The sequence below is a fragment of the Equus przewalskii genome, chromosome 10 (assembly GCF_037783145.1).
Source record: "Equus przewalskii isolate Varuska chromosome 10, EquPr2, whole genome shotgun sequence".
Taxonomy (NCBI): Eukaryota; Metazoa; Chordata; class Mammalia; order Perissodactyla; family Equidae; genus Equus; species Equus przewalskii.
This window is the reverse complement of record NC_091840.1, coordinates 11,366,661-11,389,849: the sequence shown is the minus strand read 5'-3', so window position 1 is coordinate 11,389,849 and position 23,189 is coordinate 11,366,661. Positions and strand designations below refer to the sequence as shown.

Below are 23,189 nucleotides of genomic sequence, written 5' to 3'. Positions count from 1 at the left end.
TTTATACAGATAAAAAAAAAATTCAGGAGAAATTTTCATAAACTCTTCCAGAAGTGAAGAGATAAGACATCCTGACTTCAAATGACCTCTCCTTAATAAATAGAAACATTGAAGTTCTTCAACCTGATGAGAAGAGTCTTATTTCAGTATCTACTAAATAGAAGGTCAAAAACCAACAATATCACAGAGATCTCTGGTTAGTAAAAGAGGCCATTGTTTTAACATTTGAGAAACAAGCTTTTCTTCCTAACTCTCATTTCTTTGATTCCGTTGTTGACCAATGAAAGCTGGTAATGGAAAGGTGGATCTTGGTCCTCAAGGAGAATATTTCAGAGTCAATTTGAAGTTAGGGTCTGATGACTGACTAACGTTCTGTCTGAATAGAGACACCTGAAATCAACCGCTTGAATATGGGATGTGGATTTAATGTTGCTTTTGTGTTTTTCATGGTTAATTTTAGCACGTTGAATTGTTCAGATTATAGAGAAGACTTTCTGGGTTTTGATTTGCTTTGAATAATAGGCGGAAATTCAGGGTTTTTGTACATTAGCTTGTTTGTTTTTTCACCAGGGTGTGTGTGCAAGTCAGCAATGCTCCTGGGATCACATTTCTTCTCCTGTGTTTCCTTCTAGGTGAACTAGCTCTTGAGCTTAGAAAAAAAAAAACTTTTGCTTGTTGGGGCGGAGGTAGGGAGGGGTAGTAGTGGTGAGAATGTGCCCAAATGACAGATGAACCAGCTGGAGATGCTTCTAAGTGAATTTCATCTCAGAGAAGGGAATAGAAGGTAGCGATAAGGAGGAATACCCTAATATGCATTGCCGAAGGTCTCTCAACCTGAGCACTAATGACATTTTGGACTGGATCATTTTTTGTTGTGGGGAACTGTCCTGTGCATTGTAGGATGTTTAGCAACATCCCTGGCCTCTACCTATTAGATGCCAGTATCACCCCCCACGACCAGTTGTGTCAACCAAAAATGCCTCTAGACATTGCCGAATATCCCCTGGAGGGCAAAATCACCTGCAGTTGAGATTTGCCAGTGGAGCCCTAGAAAATCTCAGGGTCTAGATACACCCATAGTCATAAGTGGGAGTTATGAGAGTCATTCCTTCACTCAGGCACCCCCCCCCCATATCAATCCGACTCTGACATTGATAATTCCTCTTTCTAATACGCTCTTATTTTTATCCTCAGTTGAGATGAAACTTTCTCTCATAGGTTGTCTGGTCACTGAGGTCACTAGGTCCTAGATCTGCCCTCAGTTCCAGGTTGAAACTTCTCTCCTCACATCTACCTGTACCCTGTCTCAGGTTCCCTGGCTTCTACCCGCAGCATTGCCTGGAATAAACTGGTAGGCTGCTTTAAGTTGTTTTCTAAAGCTTCCTCTTTTTTGTTTTTCTTCATTTCCTTTTTTTTTTTAAACCACAGTTTCTCAAAGCGTCTCAACTACTTCACTCTGTTATGGTTCTGTCCCTTGCCCTCCTCATTATTATTATTAGCCTATGTGGGTGGAATACAGCTCATGTCACACATACTAGGTCTCATTGGCTCAAAATGATGCATTAACGCAAATCCCAGCAACCTAATAATCAGCCACATTTTAGTTCCTTCAACGCCAGGCAAAGTTCCTTTCCATTCATGTATGATTTTGTGGCCCAGTTGGCAGAGGAGTCTGTAGGTTGCCTTGCAAATCATAGTTTTTGAAATCATCCTTTTCTCCATTCTGTAACCTGGGATTCCAACTCCAAATAACTTGCTTCTTTTCTTTTTTCCATTTTAAGGCTGTTGGTGGGTGAATATAGGGGTGGGATGAGGATGGGGTGAGGGGTTGGTCTCTTCATATTGTGATTTTATTACTGTTGCTTCTGGTATCAAATGTTATTAAAATGTCTGTGCCAACCGGGAGCTGCTTGACAGCAGTGTGTGGTCACAAAGTATTTCTAAGAAGAGTAGCCCAGTCACTGGCTGAGTGGGCTTTCTCTTTCATCAGCTGAGAGATAGTAAACAAGTAGTGTTACCTTAGCCATTTTAGGGGTATGTTGCTTCTCTCTCAGGCAGCTTTGGTTAGGAATATATAAAAGCGAATTATATATATTCACGGAAGCCAGAAGCAAGAAGAACCAGGAAGATAGTGAATAGATATCAAATGTAATATAAGAAGCACCTGCTAATTTCTTTGCCGGTTGGGGTGGAGTAAGAGCTGTCTTGAAGGAAAGTAGATATGTATTTTGAAATATACTGGCTGTAGATCAGAAAAGCTAGTTTATACGTCATTGGTAGAGTATCAAAAGGAAAGTAAACACACACACACAAACACACAACACACACCCCTATTGTTCCCATTAAGGTACACCCAGAGTGATTTAAAACACAGTTTGTAAGTTTAGCAGTAGAGGAAAGTCAAGATAGGAGATTTATGTTTTCAGTACATTTTTAAAGGTGGTAATGTTTAGTCTTCTACAGGTTCTGAAATCCTAGTCTAGTGAAAATGCAGATGGTTTCTAGATTTTAATGTGATCAATTTTTTTTCTTTAAGCTTGAAGAAGAATTCCAAAGAACGGCCAACATATCCAGAGCTTATGGTAAGTATAGTTAGCAGTGTCCAAACGAAGCTGGTACAGGAAAAGTGGCTGAGACCTAAATTATGATCAAACAACCATGTTGGAAGAGATGATTCGTTGAGACATTGGTAACTGGAATTGAACTCAAGAAAAAAGGAGCTGAGTCCTTCATTTGTCTGATATCCTTCTTTAGCATAACCTGGAGCATGTCTCCAATCTTAGCACTTTTTTACATGATGATAAACCTATCATCATATAGACCAAATTATGTATACAATTTATATTTTCAAATTTTAAAGATACGAGAAGTCACAAATTAATATAAAATGAAGGAAAGCATGATTTAAAGAATTTCAGTAATGAGAGAAACTAAAGTGCTGTGTGACTGAACAATTTTTGGTAAAATATTTAGGATTAATTAGAATGAATCTCCTTTTGGTGAGTGTTTAGGGAAGAAAGAATCACTTTGTTTTCTCCTGGTTTTCACTTTAGTGGAAAAAGTAAGGCAAAGCCTTATTAATTTGAATTATACTACCTTGGCATTCACGGTTTATCAATTGCACTATCTATGAAAAAAGAGTGAAACTAGGACCTCAGAGTTGTTGTTTTAAAATAGTTTCTCTTAAGTTGTGGTAACTATAATTCTACGCTAATTATAAATGATCCTTTAATAGAAATGGCAGGGACCTTGACTTGGCAGTCCTTATCTAAGTATATGTTGAATGTGGGAGAAACACATTTTCTTTGGAAATATTATAAAATTCATACTATTTACTAATTTATGTTAACCCTTCCCTAGATTTGTTTCAATTATTAACATTTTAATTTTAGCAAGGGAAGGAAGAATTCTGTTCAGGCACTATTCCAAAAGAGATAAGAGCGAACGTGGACACCGTTTCTTATTGGAGCGCAGTTACTCAGCAGGCGTTAAATGCTTGTACCTATCCCATCCCACCACAAGCAGTGCTCAGTCTCCAGGACTAAATCAGGGCGGCTGATCTAAGTACAGGTTCCTGATATCCCTTAACAAATGATGTGGTGAGGTGGCTCTAACATGGAATTGTTGGTCAGTTGTATATCTTCTTCGGAAGAGTGTCTATTCAGGTCCTTTGCTCATTTTTTAATTGTATTATTATTTTTATTGCTAATGTGTTGTATGAGTTCTTTATATATTTTGGATATTAATTCCTTATCAGATATGTGGTTTGCAAATATTTTTCCCATTCGGTAGGTTGCCATTTCATTTTGTTGATTGTTTCTTTTGCTGTGCAGAGCTTTTTCGTTTGATTAGTCCCATTTGTTGATTTTTGCCAAGAAGTACTTGAAAAGGTTCTCACCATCACTAATCATAAGGAAAATACAAATCAGAACCACAATGAGAAATCACCTCACACCTTTTAGAATGGCTATTATCAGAAGACAAAGATAACAAATGCTAGCGGTGATGTACAGAAAAGGGAACCCTTGTGTACTGTTGGTGGGAATGTAAACTGGTGCAGCCACTATGGAAAACAGTATGAAGGTTCCTCAAAAAATTAAAAATAGAACTACCTTATGATGTAGCAATTCCACTTCTGGGTATATATCTGAAGGAAATGAAATCACTATCTCGAAGAGATATCTGCGTCCCCATGTTCATTGCAGCATTGTTTACAATAGCCAAGACGTGGAAACAACCTAAATGTCTGTTGATGGATGAATGGGTAAAGAAAATGTGGTGTATATATACACAGTGGAATATTATTCAGTCATAAAAATGAAGGAAATCCTGCCATTTGCAGCAATATGGACAAATCTTGAAGTTATTATGCTAACCGAACTAAGTTAAACAGAGAAAAACAAATACTTATGATTTCACTTGTATATGGTGTCTAAACAAATTGAACTCATAGAAACAGAGAGTGGATTGATGGTTGCCAGAGATGAGAGGAGTGAGGAAAATATGTCAAGGTGGTCATAGGCTACAAACTTCCAGTTGTAAGATGATGAAGTCCTGGGATGTAACGTACAGTGTGGTGATACTGTACTGTGTACTTAAAAGTTACTAGAAGAGTAGATCTTTTAAAAAGTTCTCACCACACACACACACAAAAGGTAATTATGTGAATTGGTGGATACCTTGACTAACCTTATTATGGTAATCATTTTGTAATACATAAGTATCAAATGATCACATTATACACTTAAACTTAACAATGTTAAATGTCAGTTATATCTGAATAAAGATGGGGAAAAAAAAAAAGAAGAAAATGTCACTTGGAGATGTTAAGCCAGGGAGTTAATAGAAAGCTGATCTAGGCGATTGGTGATAGTCACAACCAGTTACATGGATTTTCACTTCTCTTGGTTGAGCTTTGACTTAAGTCTGAACCATTCTCCAGTTGGATGGCCATAAAAGGATGCTGGGAAGAGTTTGAGAAGAGACAGGGCAGTCTCCTTGGGCCTCCAGTGTTCTCTTTAAAAAGGCAGCCCCGGGGACTCAGCATTCTATCAGCTTTATTCAGCTAAGACACACAGTGGAGGGAGAAAAGAAGAGAAGTCATGCTTGAGGAAATCTTAGCATACTGCATGTTTGGGTTGAATATTTCCTCCCTGATTATATGTATATATGTATATATTTCTGTGTGTGTGTATGAGGAAGATTGGTGCTGAGCTAACATCTGTTGCCAATCTTCCTCTTTTTGCTTGAGGAAGATTGTCCCTGAGCTAACTTCTGTGCCAGTCTTCCTCTATTTTGTCTGTAGGACTCTGCCACAGTGTGGCTTGATGAGCGGTGTGTAGGTCAGCCTCTGGGATCCGAGCAACGAACCCTGGGCCACTGAAGTGGAGCACACGAACTTAACCACTGCGCCACCGGGCTGGCCCCCCTGATTATGTTTCTAATAGCCAGTCAGGGGCCTTTTCAGTTCTGGCTACCCTTTTTTGGTATGTTTTTGCAACCCTGAGAGCATTTTAAAATTAATTTCACATCAAGTGCCTTAGATATAGAGTGATTCCTGTGGGGCCCTATGGCGCCTGTACTCCTATTTTAAAGTTGCCTTGTTTGTCAGTATTTTTGGATAAAAGAAGAACATTTCTCTATATCTCTGGCTATTTGAAATGGAGAACATTTTGTTTTCCTTCCAAGTGACCTCTTATCAGAGGTTTCACTGGAACACACTTGAGAAAAAATGCTGAGTTCTAGCTTAATACACATTGGCAGCTGGTGTTGAATTCTAGCTTTCCAATATATCCTAACACTGTGGGCTTTTATGGCATACATATTAATGTTGTAAGGTCCCATGGGACCTTTTTATGGCATTAGTCTTTGTGGTACTGGAAATGGACTTGCCTTTTAAGGCCCATAACTACTCCCTGCTTTCCTGTGCAATTGAGGTTTTTAAATGGAAAATCTGAGTCCAAACTCTTTGACTTCAGCATTGGGAAAACATGCTGAGAGGCTATTGTTTAGATGGTAGGAGTTGGTGAAGACGTAGAAAGGGGGGAAAAAAGCCTGTTTTCAGGTGAAGGACAGTATAATTAAGGCCCCACCCTAGACATGTACCTCTTATAGAAATCCCAAGTGTTTTCCTCCCAAACTTGCATTGAGAGATGCACATGCTTTAAGATCATCTCGTTTACTTGTTTGCTCAAACTTCCACTGGGGGACATGACTCAGTAAGATTTGTTCTTCTAGAGTAGGGACCAGCCAACTTGTTCTGTGAAGGCTTAGATAGTAAACATTTAAGGCTTTGTGGGCTCTCACAGCTACTTAGCTCTGTTGTGTTAGCATGAAAGCAGCCATGTTCAGTATGTAAACCAATGGCTGTGGCTGTGTTCCAATAAAACTTTATTTCAAAAACAGTCAGTGGGCTGGATTTGGCGCCAGGACCATCATTGATTAACCCCTGTCCCAGATAGCAACCACCAGAAATGATAACCAGGTGATTCAAGTGATGGCCCAGTGAGGCGATTATGTTCTCCAAATATCCTGGGAAGTTCTAGATTGAATCGCAGTGTTAAGCAAGGATGACTGAAAACCATAGAAAACCATAGTCTTGAGGGATGAGGTGTTGTGCGTGGGATATGGAGACCATTAGTAATTGTAGCTTGCTGCCCAGTGCTTCTGGCAGTATGTTCAGGGATCTCCATGTCTTCTCCAGGCACAGCTGGTGGTAAAGTCCTCCCTTCGTGTACCTGGCTCCTTTTTTGAGAAACCTAGCCTGGGACCATGGTCTGGGGATCATTCCATGGTGCCTCATTTGCTCCTCTCCTGGTTGCTGTCCTTGCTATTCTTAGTCCATTGCTTATAGGAGGGACTGGGTTCCCTCCCAACCTTTTGCAGCCTCAAAACCCACACAAGAAGGCGAGTCACACTTTCCATTTTGACAGGCCTGCCTGTTTTCCCCTCCCCTTGCCCTCTAGCTCTCTCTGCCTGAGAATAAACTGAAAGATGCCTGAGGATTTTTTTTTTTTTTTTGGTCAAGGACTTCAGGTCAGGTTATTGAATTCATTCACAGACTCAGGCTATATCCACTGAGCTAATAGCCACCAGGAGAACCAGAGGCAAGATGGGGCTGGCAGGCATTGGAAGCAGTCACTGAGACAGTCTGAGGTTTGACGTGTCTTGTTTTGATAGTAAAAGCTTTTAAGTACATTAAAAGATCTCCAAATGTCAAGAGGATGTGGGAAAGCTAATAAGCATGATGGTGAAGCACTTAGTAAGTGTGCTAAGTGGTTAGTAATCAAAAGTAATGCTGTTATTTATTTGTCCAAAGATCTCAGGATGAAGGACCTGGCATCTAGAGCTTCAGTTAATACAGTGGGTGTGAGGCTCTGAGCCAACACTCAACCTGTATCTTCAGATGGGGAAAAGCAGGAAACCTCTTTTCCATTTTCTGAATCATGATAGTTAACAGTGACCACCTACCTTCTTTTGGGTTTTATTTCTTTGTTCCCTTCCCATTTGCATTGTTTCCTAAAACTTCCTTGGGTGGGCATTCAGTTCCCCACAGAGCTGACTCATCCAGCCCTTTGCTGTCAGGTTTAAAACAAATATAATTAGAAAACCTACAGCTAGACAACATGAAGGTTGTAAATTAAAATCCCAAAGTCAGGGGAAACAGAGTGAGTCATCTACATGTCTGCATGCAAAAATGCTCATATTTAGCTGCTCAACCAGTCATTGAAAATAATACCACCAGACAATCAGCGAGGTAGCTGTGCTAGGGGTGTGTGTGTGTGTGTGTGTGGTGGGGGGTACATGGCACTAGGTTCCACCTGAAGAAATTGTCCTTTTTGGTTGTTTGGTTGATTCTATTTCCACTGTGAGAACAGTGGATCATGACGTATCTGATGTATCTCCTTCTAATTAGGGGTGTAAGGTTCCAGTGTGACAGCTGGGCACTTATTATAACAAAATTGAGCAATTCAGGGAGGATTGTTCTGGAGCAGAGAAAATGGCTTCATTTCCTTCAGAACTGTTCTGAAATGTGTGGCCTCCCTTATCCCTATTCTCCAGCAAAGTGCTAGACTTGATGTTTCTGTAAGTTTACTTAATCTGAGCTGCGTGAATAGAGATCATGTTTTGCTTTTCAATCTTTAATCTCCAAGTTGAATTTTCTCCACACATACCTAGAGTTTGGCAGTCTACATTATTTTCCAAATGGATCAACTCTTCAGCAAGAGAGACATAAGTATAACTCGTGGCTGTAGATGTGGTTTAGAAAATGGCTTTGTTAACTGTCTCAGTCCAAACCAGCTCTTCAATGTCAAGGGCAAGCAATGTCTTGCCCATTTACTATTCCACAAAATTGGTTTCTCATTCTACTGCCCATTTCCTGAGAAATGAATGTGCATAAATATATGACATTTCTAGTTATTTTACTGGTGTCCCCCGCTATCCAAAAGTAGAGTCTTCCTATGTAACCTTTTGTAGGCTGAAATAGCTTAAGGCAAAGGATATTCTCTGCCTTCCAAAAGTTCGCCTTAGGCAAAGTGGCCTAACACTTTCCTAAGGTGGAGATACCTGTAGGTACTGACTTAGTCTAAAATTACTTTGTAGAGGACAGGGTTATTTATAAATCAAAGCTTTGGACTGTCTTTGCTAGTCTTTGTATTTTAGCTTAGATGGGATTTATATAGCCTAATTACATATATATATTTTAAAGCAATAGTTACTCTGTGGTGGAAGCAGGTGTCAAAATGGGAGGAGTGGCAACTGAGATACCTGTAAAAAGCTTGCATCACTAAGTGTGCACTTGATTTGGGAAGGGGTAGGAAGAGTCTGCTTTAGCCTTGATCAGGGAACTTAATTTGTTTACTAAACAGGTCTATTAATTTGCTAATCTCTTATATTGTCAGTGACAAATATTCATACCAGGTGTTTCTCTTTTCTTTCCTAGCAACATCCATTTTTCACCCTACACGAATCCAAAGCAACAGACGTGGCATCTTTTGTAAAACTGATTCTTGGAGACTAAAAACAATGGACTCAATCGGTTGACCCTCCTGTGGATTGGTGGGTGTATTGGGTGAAGCACGTTCACTAAAGCGCCAATAGAAACTCATCTTTGAGATAATTTAACCCTGCCTTTCAGAACATTTTTTTCTCCCCATTTTTTCTTTCCCCTCCAAAGGGGGACTTGGAATCTATAGTATAGAATGAACTGTCTAGATGGATGAAATATGATAAAAGCTTAGGACTTAAAAAGGTGATTAAATATTTAATGATGTGTCATATGAGTCCTTAAGCTTCTCAGACTTCTCTTGTTCTTTACAAAATGAATACATTGGCCCTGGTAAAAAGGTGCTACAGTAGTGATGAAATTGTAAGTAGATTTGTAGTTTGTCCCACTGATTATTTTAATATTTATATTTAAGCACTCGGTTGAAAAGATTCCATTTTATGCAAGGAGGGAGATGTAAAAGACAAGGTTGGGTTGGCAATATTTATAGGGCTTTTATTTTTTAAGTTCAATCTTGTCTATGGTCCAGAAGAAATTATTTAAGATGCATCTTTAAGAGTATTATAAAAATATCAACAAGGAGCTCTTCTTATGAAATATCTGTTCCAGTTGTTGTGGCTTCTGCCATGTTCCCAAATATCTATTCAGTCCTGGGTAATAACTACATATTTTAGGTAAAGTGGCAAGATAACCTGGTCATACTCTTTTCCCAACTTTGAAAAACAAAATCACTTTTATCACAGCTCAAAGAGTCACAGATTTGGTTCTCTTGATGTTTGTGGTATAGTATTAATGGAATGTGATTTGTGGTGTGATTTTGTATCATTTGTCTATCTTTCTATCTGTGTGTGTGTATGTGTGTGTATTTGGTAAGTCACAAGTTCTGCCAAGTGGCTTCTGTGAACATCTATATTTAGTAAGGAGGACATTTGTTAGTCCCGAGGGGAAATATCGTGTCAAATCACACAGAGAAGTGGTGCCTTCAGCTTTCGCCCCTCCTACCAGGTGAAAGCCCCAAGGATTTCCTTTGTAATTAACATGCTCTACTTTTTTTTGGTTTTGTTTTCTTGTTCAGTGACGAAGCCTTACTATTAATGGAGGGGCTGCAATAGAAAAAAATTAAAGGCGGTTAGTAGTTCTTTGATAAGGAGAGGAGATAATGGGGAGGGTTGAATTAATTCCTGGGAATAGATTGTGAAATTTCTGCAGATTGAGTTGAGGCCACATCTTTCTTCAGCAGCATGCAGTAGCTAGCTCACGACAGGAGGCTAGCTCCATTGTGGATTCCCCGCAGGTTGACTAAGCCACAAAAGCTCTTTCTCGTGGCCAAATACACCCATGGGTTTTCTGATTTGGGGCTTTCACTTTCTTGAAGATCAAGGAGTGAAGTGATCCACAGGGAAAATACAGACTGATAACAACCAGGAAATACCACTTTTGGACATTGTGTTAATACAAGGCTACTCCTGCAGTACAAGGACAGAGGATTTTGATTAAAAAAAGAGGAAAAGAACACACTCTGTTTGTTTCCTTGCCTGAAGTTCACAAATAAGGAGAGAGGATCGCTCCCTTGAATCCTCCGCTTCTTCCCCTTTTAGATTTTGAAGTGCAATCATGTATTTTTCTCTGTTTGCATTTTCTCCTTGTTCTTGACCTCTAGCTCCTAGCAGTTGCCCAGAGTGAGTATGGCATCTCCATACACTTCTTCATATTCGGTTCTAAGACCTACCTGTTTGATTAAATGTCAGTTTCATCGCTTTGAAGCTCCCTCTGTCCTCATCTTTCTCCTGCCAGAAAAGGAGTATTATCCTAGTGATTATAGCCATTCATTTTCCCACCCACCTTCCTAAATCTGAAAGTTTCTCTCTTTGAGACTGAAAGAAAAAAATCACAACTGTATTCCTTGCGTGATTCATCCATCTTGTGAGAAAAGAAGGTAGAAGAAAAACATCCGAGGTCATTGCATTGCAGCTTTTGGTCAAATGTGTAGAGCAAAACATCTTTCTGGTCTGAGTCAGATTATTCATAGCTGTCGTTCAATGTGGTTTCTTCTTTGAAATATTCTTACCCAAGTGTGTTTCTTGTGTGTACTCCTCTCCAGGGCCTGAATTTGCAAGACAATCATGTTGAGGTAGAGAAGGAGTTTGTCAGTGGTTCTCAACCCTGGTGCACGTTGGAATTACTGGAAGCTTGTGAACCCGTCAATGCCAAGGTCCCAGAAATTCTTCCAGGCTGGGCCCTGAGAATTGCTGTTTTTTACAAGCTGCTCATGTGATTCTGAAGCGCAGCAGGGTTGAGAACATTGGTCTAGTACCTCCTAAAGAGAGATTGATTTAAAATGACCTTCTCTTCAACATTTGCGGTGACTGTAGAGAGCATCAAGAGCTCTCACTTCTTTCCGTGTCCTCATCAATGGGGACATCTTTGCCACTATCAGAGAGTATATGTTCCTGGAATACTAATTTGAAATTTGCAATACCTTTTCCCTATAGAAACAATGTACTACATGGTGACTAGATGTCTTCTGTACTGAATGGCTTGATAGCCTTATGAGTCTAAATTTTAGAATGTGGTTTTTTTTTTTTTTGAGAACTGTGTTATGAGTTCTAAACAATTAATTTTAAAATAAATATAGAGATTCATAAACTATATTTAAGTTGATATAAGTTGGGAGTCTCTTGTACATACATGCATATATATGTATGTATATATATATATATATGGATGTGGATGTGTGTGTGTGTGTATGTGTGTAGAGAGAGAGAGAGAGAGAGAGAAGAAAAACATCCATATCCAGGGATGATACTCAAAATATTTCATGTGCTACCAGCATGCAGACCATCTGAATATGAGCCCTGCCTATATCTATCAATGTATTAGAAAGTCAGCATATCTCTACAAAAGAGACGATGCTCTTTTTTCCAAATGTATTTGATTTATCATATAATTGTCCATATTATAAATTATCTTTATGTTTATAAAAATATCCATCTCTCTCTATATATTGTTGATTTCAAAGGTGTGCCAAAAAGATAATGTGAATGACTTTTAAGACAATTGCTGTATATATGTCCTTATTAATGAGTGTTGCCCTTCAGAGTAGCCACCTTGAAAGACTATATATTTGTATGAATAATGCTACTAAGGTATTTTTGCCACTTCTCTTTCAGCAAAGGCTTCAGAATCCATTTCCTCCCCCATATATTTAACATGCAGAATCATCATTTCATAATTACTCCTTAGTTGTTTGTTTGTTTTGTTTTGTTTTTACAAAAATCCTTACCAGGTATTTCCCTCTTTGGTTTAGTTGTCTTGTTTATCAGACTTAGCAACAAGTTATGCTTGACAATTTTTGGAATTCAGATCTGCCCTCAGAGCTGAAGTTTTACCATCACCGAATCTTTTTGAAAGACCGTATCATGGGCTCTGAAGCTAATTTGAAATGTAGATTTCCCAAAAAAGCGTGCATTTGTTTTTAAGCAAAGTCAGCCTTCCTGGAATAAGCGTAGAACCTCCCAAAATGGTGACTTTCAAGGGGAGAGAACTCACATAGATGTGTATACTTGATGATAAAATATCAGTCAGATAGTCGTCGATTTCACGCATGGCACTCATCTATTACCCGTGATTGAAGGCCATGGAGGAGTGTATATTTTAAAGACTGTGTTTGGTCACACTGACATAGTCAGAATGACCTAGTTAAATAAGCAGCTTCTATGTTGATTAAGCCATCTGAGAATGAGTGTATGTGGGTATAGCTCAAAATTGTTTGTGTTTTACAGATCTTGTATAGCCTCCAAGCCTAACAAAAAAATGTATATGCGAGAGATTCCCAAACTTTCTCTGTTCATGGCACCATTGGTTGTCTTTGTAATTTTCTTCACGGTGACCTAGGCCAAAGAAAATAGTTAACAGTTCCATTTATTAAGTAATTAGGTCCAAACAACTTAATAGTAGTAGGTTGCGCAAGGTCCTGCAGATGTTGCTGTGTTTCCCTCAGATGTTTACCATATCTTGCAGTGCCCCCGTGAGTTTGCTGTGTGTGCTGGGGCATCTCAGGATGTCTCAGCACACAGTTTGGGGAGCATAGATATCTGTATACTGATGTTTGTACTGTCTACAGTCGGTGACCCTCAAAATGGAATTCTTGGCCACTTAATCCTCTCTATTACTTCACTCTTTGTGTTTCATCATCATTATTTTTTTGCTCTCCTCTGCTCGATTAGCTTCTTAATTGAGGTCCTACCCTCCTTTGCTATTCATGAGTCTAGCAGTGCCAGATGTCGTAATCTAGAAAATGAAATACTCATTAGCCTCAGCATTAGAGGAGGCTGGCACTGAGACTAAAGGGGCTCCTGGTTTCTCCAACTGCACTTGGCTTCGTATCTTTGGAATATAATCACATAAGAAGCAAAGAGGGGACAACTTTTTCATAGTTTAACACTAAAAATGCTTTTGTTGACCAAGGGGTTTCATCAGTTCTGCTCAGAGAAACTACTGTTTCTCCTAAAGGTGTTTAACAAAGCACTTGAGCTTTGACCTGAAAGTGCAACGGATGCCTAGTTCCTAATTTCCAACCCTGATGCTTTTTTGGCTATGTAACTCCTTCTGACCTCAAAGGTAGGGTTCATATATCCATAAAATTCACTGGAGCTGGTGTTCAGATCTAGTAAAATGAGTTAAACCTCTGTTGTGCTGCGAATTTTGCCTTCTTAATGTCTATCTGTGACTCAAATGGAGATTTGCTGGCTTAAGGAATCTTCCTTTTTTATTGAATTAGCAAGGGCAAGGTAGGGTTTTTAATTGTACACCCTGAAAATTTATATCTTTGATTGGAAAAATGCCAGAGTATAATCTAGGAAGAGGAAGCTAAGAAACCTGATAGAATAGAAAAAAGATATTTTATTCTAGAAGGTTCATGTTCCTCTTATCTAGGGGAGTGTGTGTGTGTGTGTGTGTGTGTGTTTAGCACTATTAAATGTGCTGGCAGCTAAAGATACTATTTGGTTTTCTTTGGCTTTAATTGGGGTATCTGGATTCCTTTGGGAACCTGTTGAAAGCTAGGACCTTTTCCCTAGGAAAATGCACATTTTACATGGAACACATAATTTTGCAAACATTTTTCGCTGAAGGGGAGTGGGAGGAGAAGTGCAGTTTCTAGACCCCATACGATCAATAACCTCTGCTCTGTAGACTGTGAACTGTGACATTCTAGACCACGCATTGGCGAACTTTTTCTATAAAGGGCCAGATAGTGCATATTTTTGGCGTGGTGTTCCATATAGTATCTGTGGCAGCTACACAAGTCTGCTGTTTTAGCATGAAAGCATCCATAAACAGTATGTAAATGAGTAAGCATGATGGGCATGTTCCAATGAAATTTTGTTTACAAAATCAGACAGTGGACCAGATTTGGCCCACAGGCCACGGTTTGCCAACACCTGTCCTTAGACCAGCAAATAGGAAACTCCAGTTGATTAACTATGTGTGTAGAGTTCTTCTATTTAGTTAGTGTTTAGCTCAACTGCTGTTGAGGTAGATTAGGAAGATGGACATAGGAAAATGAATTTGGAAAGGATGGGGACTGCTCAGTCTCTTGAAAATTGCTTTTTATTTTCTTCAGGTAAGTATTCCTTGCTCTGGAAGCCACTGGGGCAGTTTTCTTCAGATTAAATCGAGTACCTGCTTTTTCTATTTCTATGAAGTAACCAACATAAGTTCCTTCAACTTGGAAATAAAAGGCACCCTTCTCTTAGACATTAACTACATTCTTATCTCTTATCTTTGCATTTTGTTTGTAGTGTGATTCACATACAAGGAGAATCATGAACCCAGACACTAATCCTTGGGTATTCCTTTTCGCCAGGACTGTATTAGGATTTGAGAATTTGGGAGGCCATACTTACCTCAGAAGTAGAAGGCAGATAGAATTCTTAACATCTTCCAATGCATCCACCTCATCTATTTGGCCATCTTTTAAGAAAGTAAGAAAGAATAGTTTTGGGTCAAAATACTGGGTCTCAGGTGGATTTAGAGCTCCCAGCTCTCACTGTGACAGGAGACAGGCTTACCCCTTGAGTCCTGTCCCTGGACCTGGAGAGAGGAGGCTGCTTTATCTTAACTCTTTTTTTTTTTTGAGGAAGATTAGCCCTGAGCTAACTGCTGCCAATCCTCCTCTTTTTGCTGAGGAAGACTGGCTCTGAGCTAACATCCATGCCCATCTTCCTCTACTTTATACGTGGGACGCCTGCTACAGCATGGCTTGCCAAGCGGTGCCATGTCCGCACCCAGGATCCTAACTAGCGAACCCGGGGCCACTGAAGCGGAATGTGTGAACTCAACCCCTGCGCCACCGGGCCGGCCCCCTTAACTCCTTTTTTAATCATCAGGAAATTTCTGTTTTAAGGGGCCTATGCAAAAGCCCTATTTTCTGATGTGATTATCTTGGGTTGCCAGCCCTGGCTGGATTCCTGGGCCCCAAAGCCTCTAATGAAAGCTCTGCCTTCCCTATGGGACCAGAATAATTTGCTTTGCGTTCTATCAGGACCTGCACCCTTCTTGCTGTACACCTAACTGTCTGCCTCTTACCTAATCTATCTCTACTTTCTTCTTCCAGAGCAGCACAACACGTCTTACTTAAGGCTATAGTCTCTTTACTATTCAGAAACATTTTATTTCCTGTTGCATCATCAGGCAAACATTAGTTACACTTAGGATGATGCTCGGAAACTCCTTAGGAGGACATATTTAAGTATTTGATTTGGCAATTTACCTAAAAGTATGTTTTCTCTTCACCTAGGGAAACAAAACCTGAATTCCAGAGCCTTCAAAATGAAATTATCCTTCTGGGGGAAGCACATTGCCACCAAATACATCACTTACCACCTGTTCCTGGTGTCTGCAAAGAAGATGTGTCATTTTTCTGAGGTTTAGAGAGTCACTGTTTACAGCTATGTAAATATAATCCTACCATCGCATGTTTTCTGATGCAGTCGTTTGGATTCAAGACTTAAGTTGAGGTTTATCTTTTCAGTTCCCGAGCCAAACTCCTTTGTCAAGCAAAATTTCTCAAAAAGCCTCTTTCCTATCTGAGATGAAGAGGACGGACTGGGCCTACCTAGAAACACAAAGCAAGGTCAAGGACTTCGTAGTAGGGATTTTTTTTTTTTTAAAAGAAACCAATATCACCTCGTAACACAAACACGTGTTAATGGAATTTTAAAATATTCAGCCCAGTTCCCTGGGACTGTCAGTATCTTGACATCACTTGTGCTGTCATTTGAACTAGGACTTTGAGCCCTTTATTCTTGGGAGTTTACAGTTAGGTTTTGGGAGATTTGCATTGTATTTCTTTCTTAGAGTTGTCAGTGTGGACAGATTTCTTTGTGGGCAGTTAATCTCGACATGCATGGGTTTTCCCCAGGTTACATTTGCATTTCTGGGATTCAGGGTCTCTTTTCGAGGAATGAGCCTAATGCTCCCATGACTTGGAAATTGAGTTCAGGGAAAACACGGGAAAGTTTAGGCGCTTACTGGTGTTTTAATATAGGAAACAGAACTTCCTAAGTGCTCCCTAGAGCCTGTGGCTTCGACCAGGCCATCGCAGTCTTTTCTGTTTTTCTTGATTGCATTTGCTTGTTATTTTTCTTCTGGTCACGGATGACCTGGGCTGATTTGACACTTTTGTAGAAAGGAACTGATCCAACCATTTTCATATCTCCAAACTCAGAATCAACGATTTTGCATCGGTCCACCTAAATGGACTCTGTTGTTCCCAAATCTTGAAAATGTCAGGGATATCTAAGAGAGCTTTTAGCAAAACCCTCATTAAAGATATAAGACCTTATTATAAGAACTTCTATTTGGCCTTTAAAGAAGAGCAGCTGGGTGGGGTATCTGTTCCCCTTAAGTAATATTCTGTTGTGGCCAGAAATGAGCAGTTAGCATCATTCGATCACTACCAACGTTTGTATTGGAGTCTGCAAGCTGTTTCAACAAAGCGTGTCAAGCCACTGCCTTAGGGGATTTTCATCGGACTTTTTGAAGTTTAAGGCTGAACAGTGATAAGAAATCATGTTTAGGGGCTGGGAGAAAAGACAAATGCAAAGAGCAGTGCTAAACTAAGAACTCCATGGAAGGGCAAGCTGATAAAAGAAGCTGGCAGACAGAGTCCTTAACTTATTTTCAGTGTTACTGTAAAAATAATCTCTTGTGAAAAACCCATCAGAAAGCCAAACCTTTATTATTATTTTTTTCTCTTAAAAATACTAAACTATAAGAGGATTCAGGGAGTGGCATTGGTTTGGATATCAGAAAATTTTCTGATGTTTTCCTAGTGTGATTGATTCTTCAGAGTTACCATTTTAAACTGATGGCACCCAGTAAAAAGGTAGATGATTAGAGGAGGGATAAAGCATTTTGAGAGTATACAACCCATCCATCAGCTACGTTCTGGGTAAAGAAAAATGAATCCAAAATTGAGCCCCTTAACCTTTAGTTCTGGTGACGGATGTTTTTAAGAAAGGTAGACACCAAAGGTTGCCTGACGAGCATAGTTTTCCCACAATTCCACAGAGAACTTTAAATGTTCGTAGAAACACACTACAAATCTTCACCAGAAGAGCTAGAATTTATGATTTTAAAACAACACTCAAAGCTAGTTTGAATTTTCAGAAGCAGTGAATTGTGTGGAAGAAGTAGTTGTTTTCTTTTCTTTTCTTCTGATCTCAAGTTGTCTGTCCTAGTGTATGTTCAATACTTGGGGAGGTGAGTTGAGGGTACAGAAGTGGTTTCCAGACTAGGTTCAGCGGTGCCCCTGGGGGTCTCTTGTGAAGGGAAAGGGAGGAGAGTGTGATGAAGGTCAACCTTGCCCATCTGAAACCCTATCAACCTCCAATTAGGATATTTGGCCACCAATATTGTTCCCTTTAACAAGAAGTCCCTGTGACTGTTAAAGGCTTGGGAACTTTGGATGAAATGACAACTTGAGGACCCTAAACAGCCCAAGAATCTGGGAAATTTTCTAGCCAGCAATGTCTGTGAGTCCCTGGCTTTTGCTGTATGGACTATGCCAACGGGGCTTGGAGGCAGAAGGACAAGAAGAGAGGGCCATTTACTTTATTTTTTAAGCATGAATCATATGAAAGAAAATGCGAAAATCATTATGTGATGGCCATAAATATATATTCTTAAATTGGTTATTTTTCTAAAGTGGTTGAGAATAACCTGATTTCAGTGACAAGGAGTGGCCTGAGTAGGCTCTTGATGGGCAGTGGAATTTCTAAATTTCAACATTTGCAGAGGCAGAAGTTGTAATTTTTGACGTGTAGGAAAAGTAAAGCTTTTTGGACAATTTTGGCACAGAGAAGGGTAGATCTGAGACTCAAGCTAACAGAGTTACATTGCTGGATTTTACAAGGGTTACAGGTGGAGAAAGGTAGTGGGAAGCTGGTTCAGCTGAAGCAGCTAATTGGAAGCTGAACCACTAGTTGGTAGCTGAGAACTGTGCTGGTGTATTTCGTGAGAGAATGCTTCGACATCAGCTGAATCATATCAGGTGCCTTCTACACACAAATAAAGAGTCTGTGGTGAATTCTGATAGTGGTTTGTTTGCCGCTAAACCAAATTCAACAGCTGGGATTTCACAGCAGCCATTTTAGAACACTTTATGTGTCAAAAAATTACATTTGGCAACAATTTGTAGAGTTCTCAGCCAATCTCTGTGTAAAAGCCACCCCAGGAGATGCGATTAAGAAAATTCAGACAATTTATCTGTCATATTACCCCTGTATTTGATTTATTCTTTAGTCACAAATTTATTTTCTTAGAGGAGTGATTTTCTATATGAACTGAGATGATGAGATGATGTTTTAATAAAATAGCAGGTATTTTTAGAGGTAAAGTGTTTTCTTTATATGGTTGACTTCCACAGTTGGACGTATTTCCTACTATGTAGAATCATTGCATTGGCTCCTTTTAAGCTGAAAGAAGTATTAGGGATGTAATTCAAATTCCTTATTTAAATACATGAACATTTTTCTATATATTTTGTGAAAATTTTGATGAGATGCTAGATATAACTTCTATGTGGAATTGAACTTTACAAGAATTTTAGTAAAATAGGTGGGTTTTCCCAGCGTCCTTTGTGCTTCAGTTTCATTGCTGAAAATGCTGCTTCCACTTATTAATCTGGTCTTTGTAAGGAAAAAAAGCTACTTGGTTCCAGGACCCCTGCAGATGCTCAAGTCCCTTAGTCAGCCCTTCCTATCGCGGGTTCCGCATCTGTGGAACGGAGGGCTGACTGTATGTGTGATTGATCATTTTCCTATGTTACACCCCAGATTTGTTTTTAGCCATGTTTATTGTAAAGACAGCTGTTGGGGCAAGTGGAACCATGCCTGGTCTTTACAATCCCTTCATGCTAGAATGAAGTAATTCCATATGCTATTTAGGAGGCCATGCTATCTTTTTCTGGTACCTGAAATATTCTGAAAGGAGATCGGAGAGGTTGTGCACCCTATCTTTCCAAACCCATCTTCCACACTGTCTCTGGAGAGTTTGAAATAGAAGAATGACTGCCGTTTTGTGGATCTCCTCATCAACTGACTCCCTCATCTTTGTATAGTGTGCTGCTAGCTTTCCCTGGTGGAAATCATCTCTTCTTTATCTATTGGGAGACTTTTTCTTTATGAATGAGGCAGGCTGAACTATAGAGTATGGAATTCATTACAAGTTCATAAAGTAAAGACCTCTGAAGGATGTGGGTGGAATGTTTCCGTGCCTTTGAGGTAAATGTTAAATTTATGTTCTGGCCCTCGGAACTTTTTGCTGTGAGCTGCAGAAGGAAAGGAGTTAGGGGTATATACTTAGTGTTTTCTATATGGAAATGTGTGGGACAGCTTTCTTAAGGTGGAAACATTCTTCATCATTCTATGGGGAAAGGGAAGTTATGAACATTAATTGATAACTTCAGTCAGGGTTCAGGATTGTATTTAAAAATACCTGTTTTGTGGAGAAGTGTGCCTTTTGTTGTCTTTGCTGTATTGGCTCTGGTGGCCCTCGTGCATTTTCATTTTAGCCGAGCTTTCCTGTTATCTAGGTTGTGTGCATTGTTTTTTGTTTTTCTTTTGAACTACTGCTTATTGTAACTGGTGATTTTATCTCAAAATTCTGAAACGAAGGAAATAGCTAATGTGCAGGACTTGGGGTGGACGCAAGTATTGGTGCTGATGTAGGTTGAGTTTTAATAGAGTTATCAGAAATGTACTGATTTGAGGGATAATGTGGCTTTAAAGAAGTAATTTTTGCTTTTAACATTTGGAGAAGCCACCTGTCCTAAGTCCTTATTCTTGAGAAATTCATCTTTTAATGCAAATACCATTGGTGGGGCATACTTAATACCTGGATGATTGTCCTCTATCAGTAAATAAACAAAGCATTATAATAATTGCCAAAGGTGGAGGTAATTTTGTCTTATAATAGGTCATTCTATGGTGAAATTTTCCAATCAGAGTATCTTGTAAAAAGTCTAAGTTTATGATTTCCCTCCTCTTTTCTGATTCAAGAGCACGGTAAAGGAAGAATAAGGTTCTGATTGCTATGAAATAGTTCTTTGAATCTGTGTTTTGACCAAGGAAATGGCTGAGATGTTGAACTGGGTGGTTGTTACATGGTTCATATGGCGATCGCTCTGGCTCCCCTCTCACCACCTCAAAAGGAAAATGAAATTGACAGGTTAAGTCAAACTTGGACTCCTCTGTTGATGAGGAGCTTACACTTTGATTTCCTATCTCAGGATATTCTTCAGTTTCATACTGCTGCTGAGGAGGAAGGAACAAGCTGCAGACACTGTAACTGGTCTCCGGATGTTGTGCGTGTGTATGTAAAACTTCACACCGTGTGTGTTGTGTTCAATGTTGTGTCAATCTATGAACTGACTCAAACAACAATTTGAAGATAGAGAAGACAGTGATAATGGCAAAAGACACCCAACCACCTCACTCTGTCAAAGTGCTTGCTATGACTTTCATAGCTAGGACAAGTAACATAAGTATTCAGGAGCAAGGTGTCCTTGAAAGAAATGGTGTGTTGATCTCGTAAGAAAATGTACAACCAATAAAAGACATTTTAAAAACTGCAGTGAGTCTGTATATTAATTGAGTTGTTCATGGAAATCCTTTTTTTTTCCAGAAATGCTGCTTTTATGCGCAGAAGCCCTGCAGGTAAAAGCTTTGCTTGAACGATCTATTCTCTTTTTCTTCCCCCATCTCTATTTCCCCACTTGTAAAATATAATAGAACAAAACATCACAAAACAACAGTATTGCAGTCTTGAAGACTCATTAGAAAGTCATCCCATCTGTAGCGAACTTCAGACTCAATATTGTTACAGTCAGTATTTCTAGCTGAGAAATGAAGGCCAAGACTTCATTATTAAAATCAGATAGCTTGTGGTGGGGATGAGTCCAGATGGCTTAAGTGAAAAGATTAAGACCAAGACCTTTTGACTTCATGTGTTCCTGACACTAAACTATTAGGCCAATTAGTCATTCAAATTTTTCCTGGTCCTATATATAATACACATAATATTAGGAAATTTGCTGTACACCATCAGGCAGTGCCACGGTGCAGATATTCTGGGAAAGAAGGAAACAGTCATACATCGCTTAATGATGGGGAAACATTCTGAGAAATGTGTCATTAGGCAATTTCGTTGTTGTACAAACATCATAGAGTGTCCCTACACAAACCTAGAGGGTGTAGCCTACTACACATCTAGGCTATATGGTACTAATTTTATGGTACCGCTGTTGTATGTGGTCCATTGTTGGCTGAAACGTCGTTATGTGGCGCATGACCATATAAGTAAATAGTTGGGTCTACAGGCTTCTCTGATTTCTCCTATGAACTGGATGACCAGACCTATTTGACTTCTAGTCACCTTAATCCAGTTTACAGAAGAATTGTTGTTAGTGCCTGAGTCAATTCCAACTCCTAGCAACCCTGTGTACGGCAGAGCGGAACCCTGCCTGGTCTGTTTGTGCCATCCTCTCACTTTTCGGCGCTGTATCGGACAATGCTCTGCTGCGATTCACAGCGTTTTCATGGTCAACTTTTTCAGATGTGAGTGGCCAGGTCCTTCTTCCTACTCTGTCTTAGTCAGGAAGCTCTGCTGAAACCTGTCCACTATGGATGACCCTGCTGGTATTTGAAATACTGGTAGCATAGCTTTCAGCATCACAGCAACACACAGCTGCCACAGTATGAGAACTGACAGACAACTGGTGTGGTTCCCTGATGGGGAAACAAACCCAGGCCCCAGTGGTGAGAGTGTTGAATCTTAACCACTACCAGGGCTGGTTATAGAGAAGAATTGCTAGACCCTAACATTAACAGTTTGAGCGATCACCAATTATACCCAGAGGCACACATTCACCTCTCTCTTGCTTATTGCTTAAACAGATTGATGTTGCTGAACCAGGAGTAGATTCCTTGAAAAGCCCCTAGTATTTCACCTTAGATATGTGTCATTTCAGGGGTTAGACTCTGAAGTGGAGGGCTCCCCCTACTTCTGCATGCATCACTCAAAGGACTTTCCAATGACAGTAGACTCTACTATATTGGTTTTGAAGTCCTTTTCCCCCTGCACTATAGTAAGATTGCTGTAATCCTTCATTTTTCTTAAGCAATACACCTTGTTTGGCATTAGAAATTTTGTTTAAGTTGCTGTAAGGGTAAGGTATGTGGCTGGGGAAGGCACGAACAGACACAGCATTCTCAGGCATCACGTGAAGTTTATTTTATCCGCTTCTCCAGAGCCATCCCTTATTTTCATAGTTTAAAATATCGGATTTTAAAGTATTTTCCTTTTGATGGGTATAATGCCTTTTTTCTTGCACACCTCTCATGTTGAATGACACAAATTTGCCCCATCAAAATGATTCCATTTACTCAAGATTTTGTGAGAAACTGTGAATTAAACTGGAAAATGGAGAAAGGCAATTGGGGTAATAACAAAATCTTTCTGTGGTTGTTTCTTGGTGTTTTGGTTGTCTACTGTAACATAGCAAACCCCCAAACTTAGTAGCTTAAAATAACAGTTTATTACTGTTTCTCTCAGTCCTGTGAACTGACTGGGCTCAGCTAGGTGATTCTTTTTTTCTTTTTTTTGGTCAGGAAGATTG

The 23,189-nt window shown here is 39.6% G+C and overlaps 1 protein-coding gene across 3 annotated transcripts in view; it reads left to right on the top strand.

Annotated features, from left to right (window-relative positions):
* MAP2K6 (mitogen-activated protein kinase kinase 6) overlaps nt 1–21,145 on the top strand; it is a 116,953-nt gene extending 95,808 nt beyond the window's left edge. For all 3 annotated transcript variants that reach the window (XM_008540385.2, XM_008540387.2, XM_070561508.1), the window contains exons 11-13: nt 2,537–2,582; nt 8,945–9,060; nt 15,807–21,145. In XM_008540385.2, the coding sequence (XP_008538607.1) occupies nt 2,537–2,582; nt 8,945–9,022 (124 nt within the window). In that variant the 3' untranslated portion in view covers nt 9,023–9,060; nt 15,807–21,145. The remainder of the gene's footprint in view (nt 1–2,536; nt 2,583–8,944; nt 9,061–15,806) is intronic.
* The last annotated feature ends 2,044 nt before the right edge of the window (nt 21,146–23,189 follow it).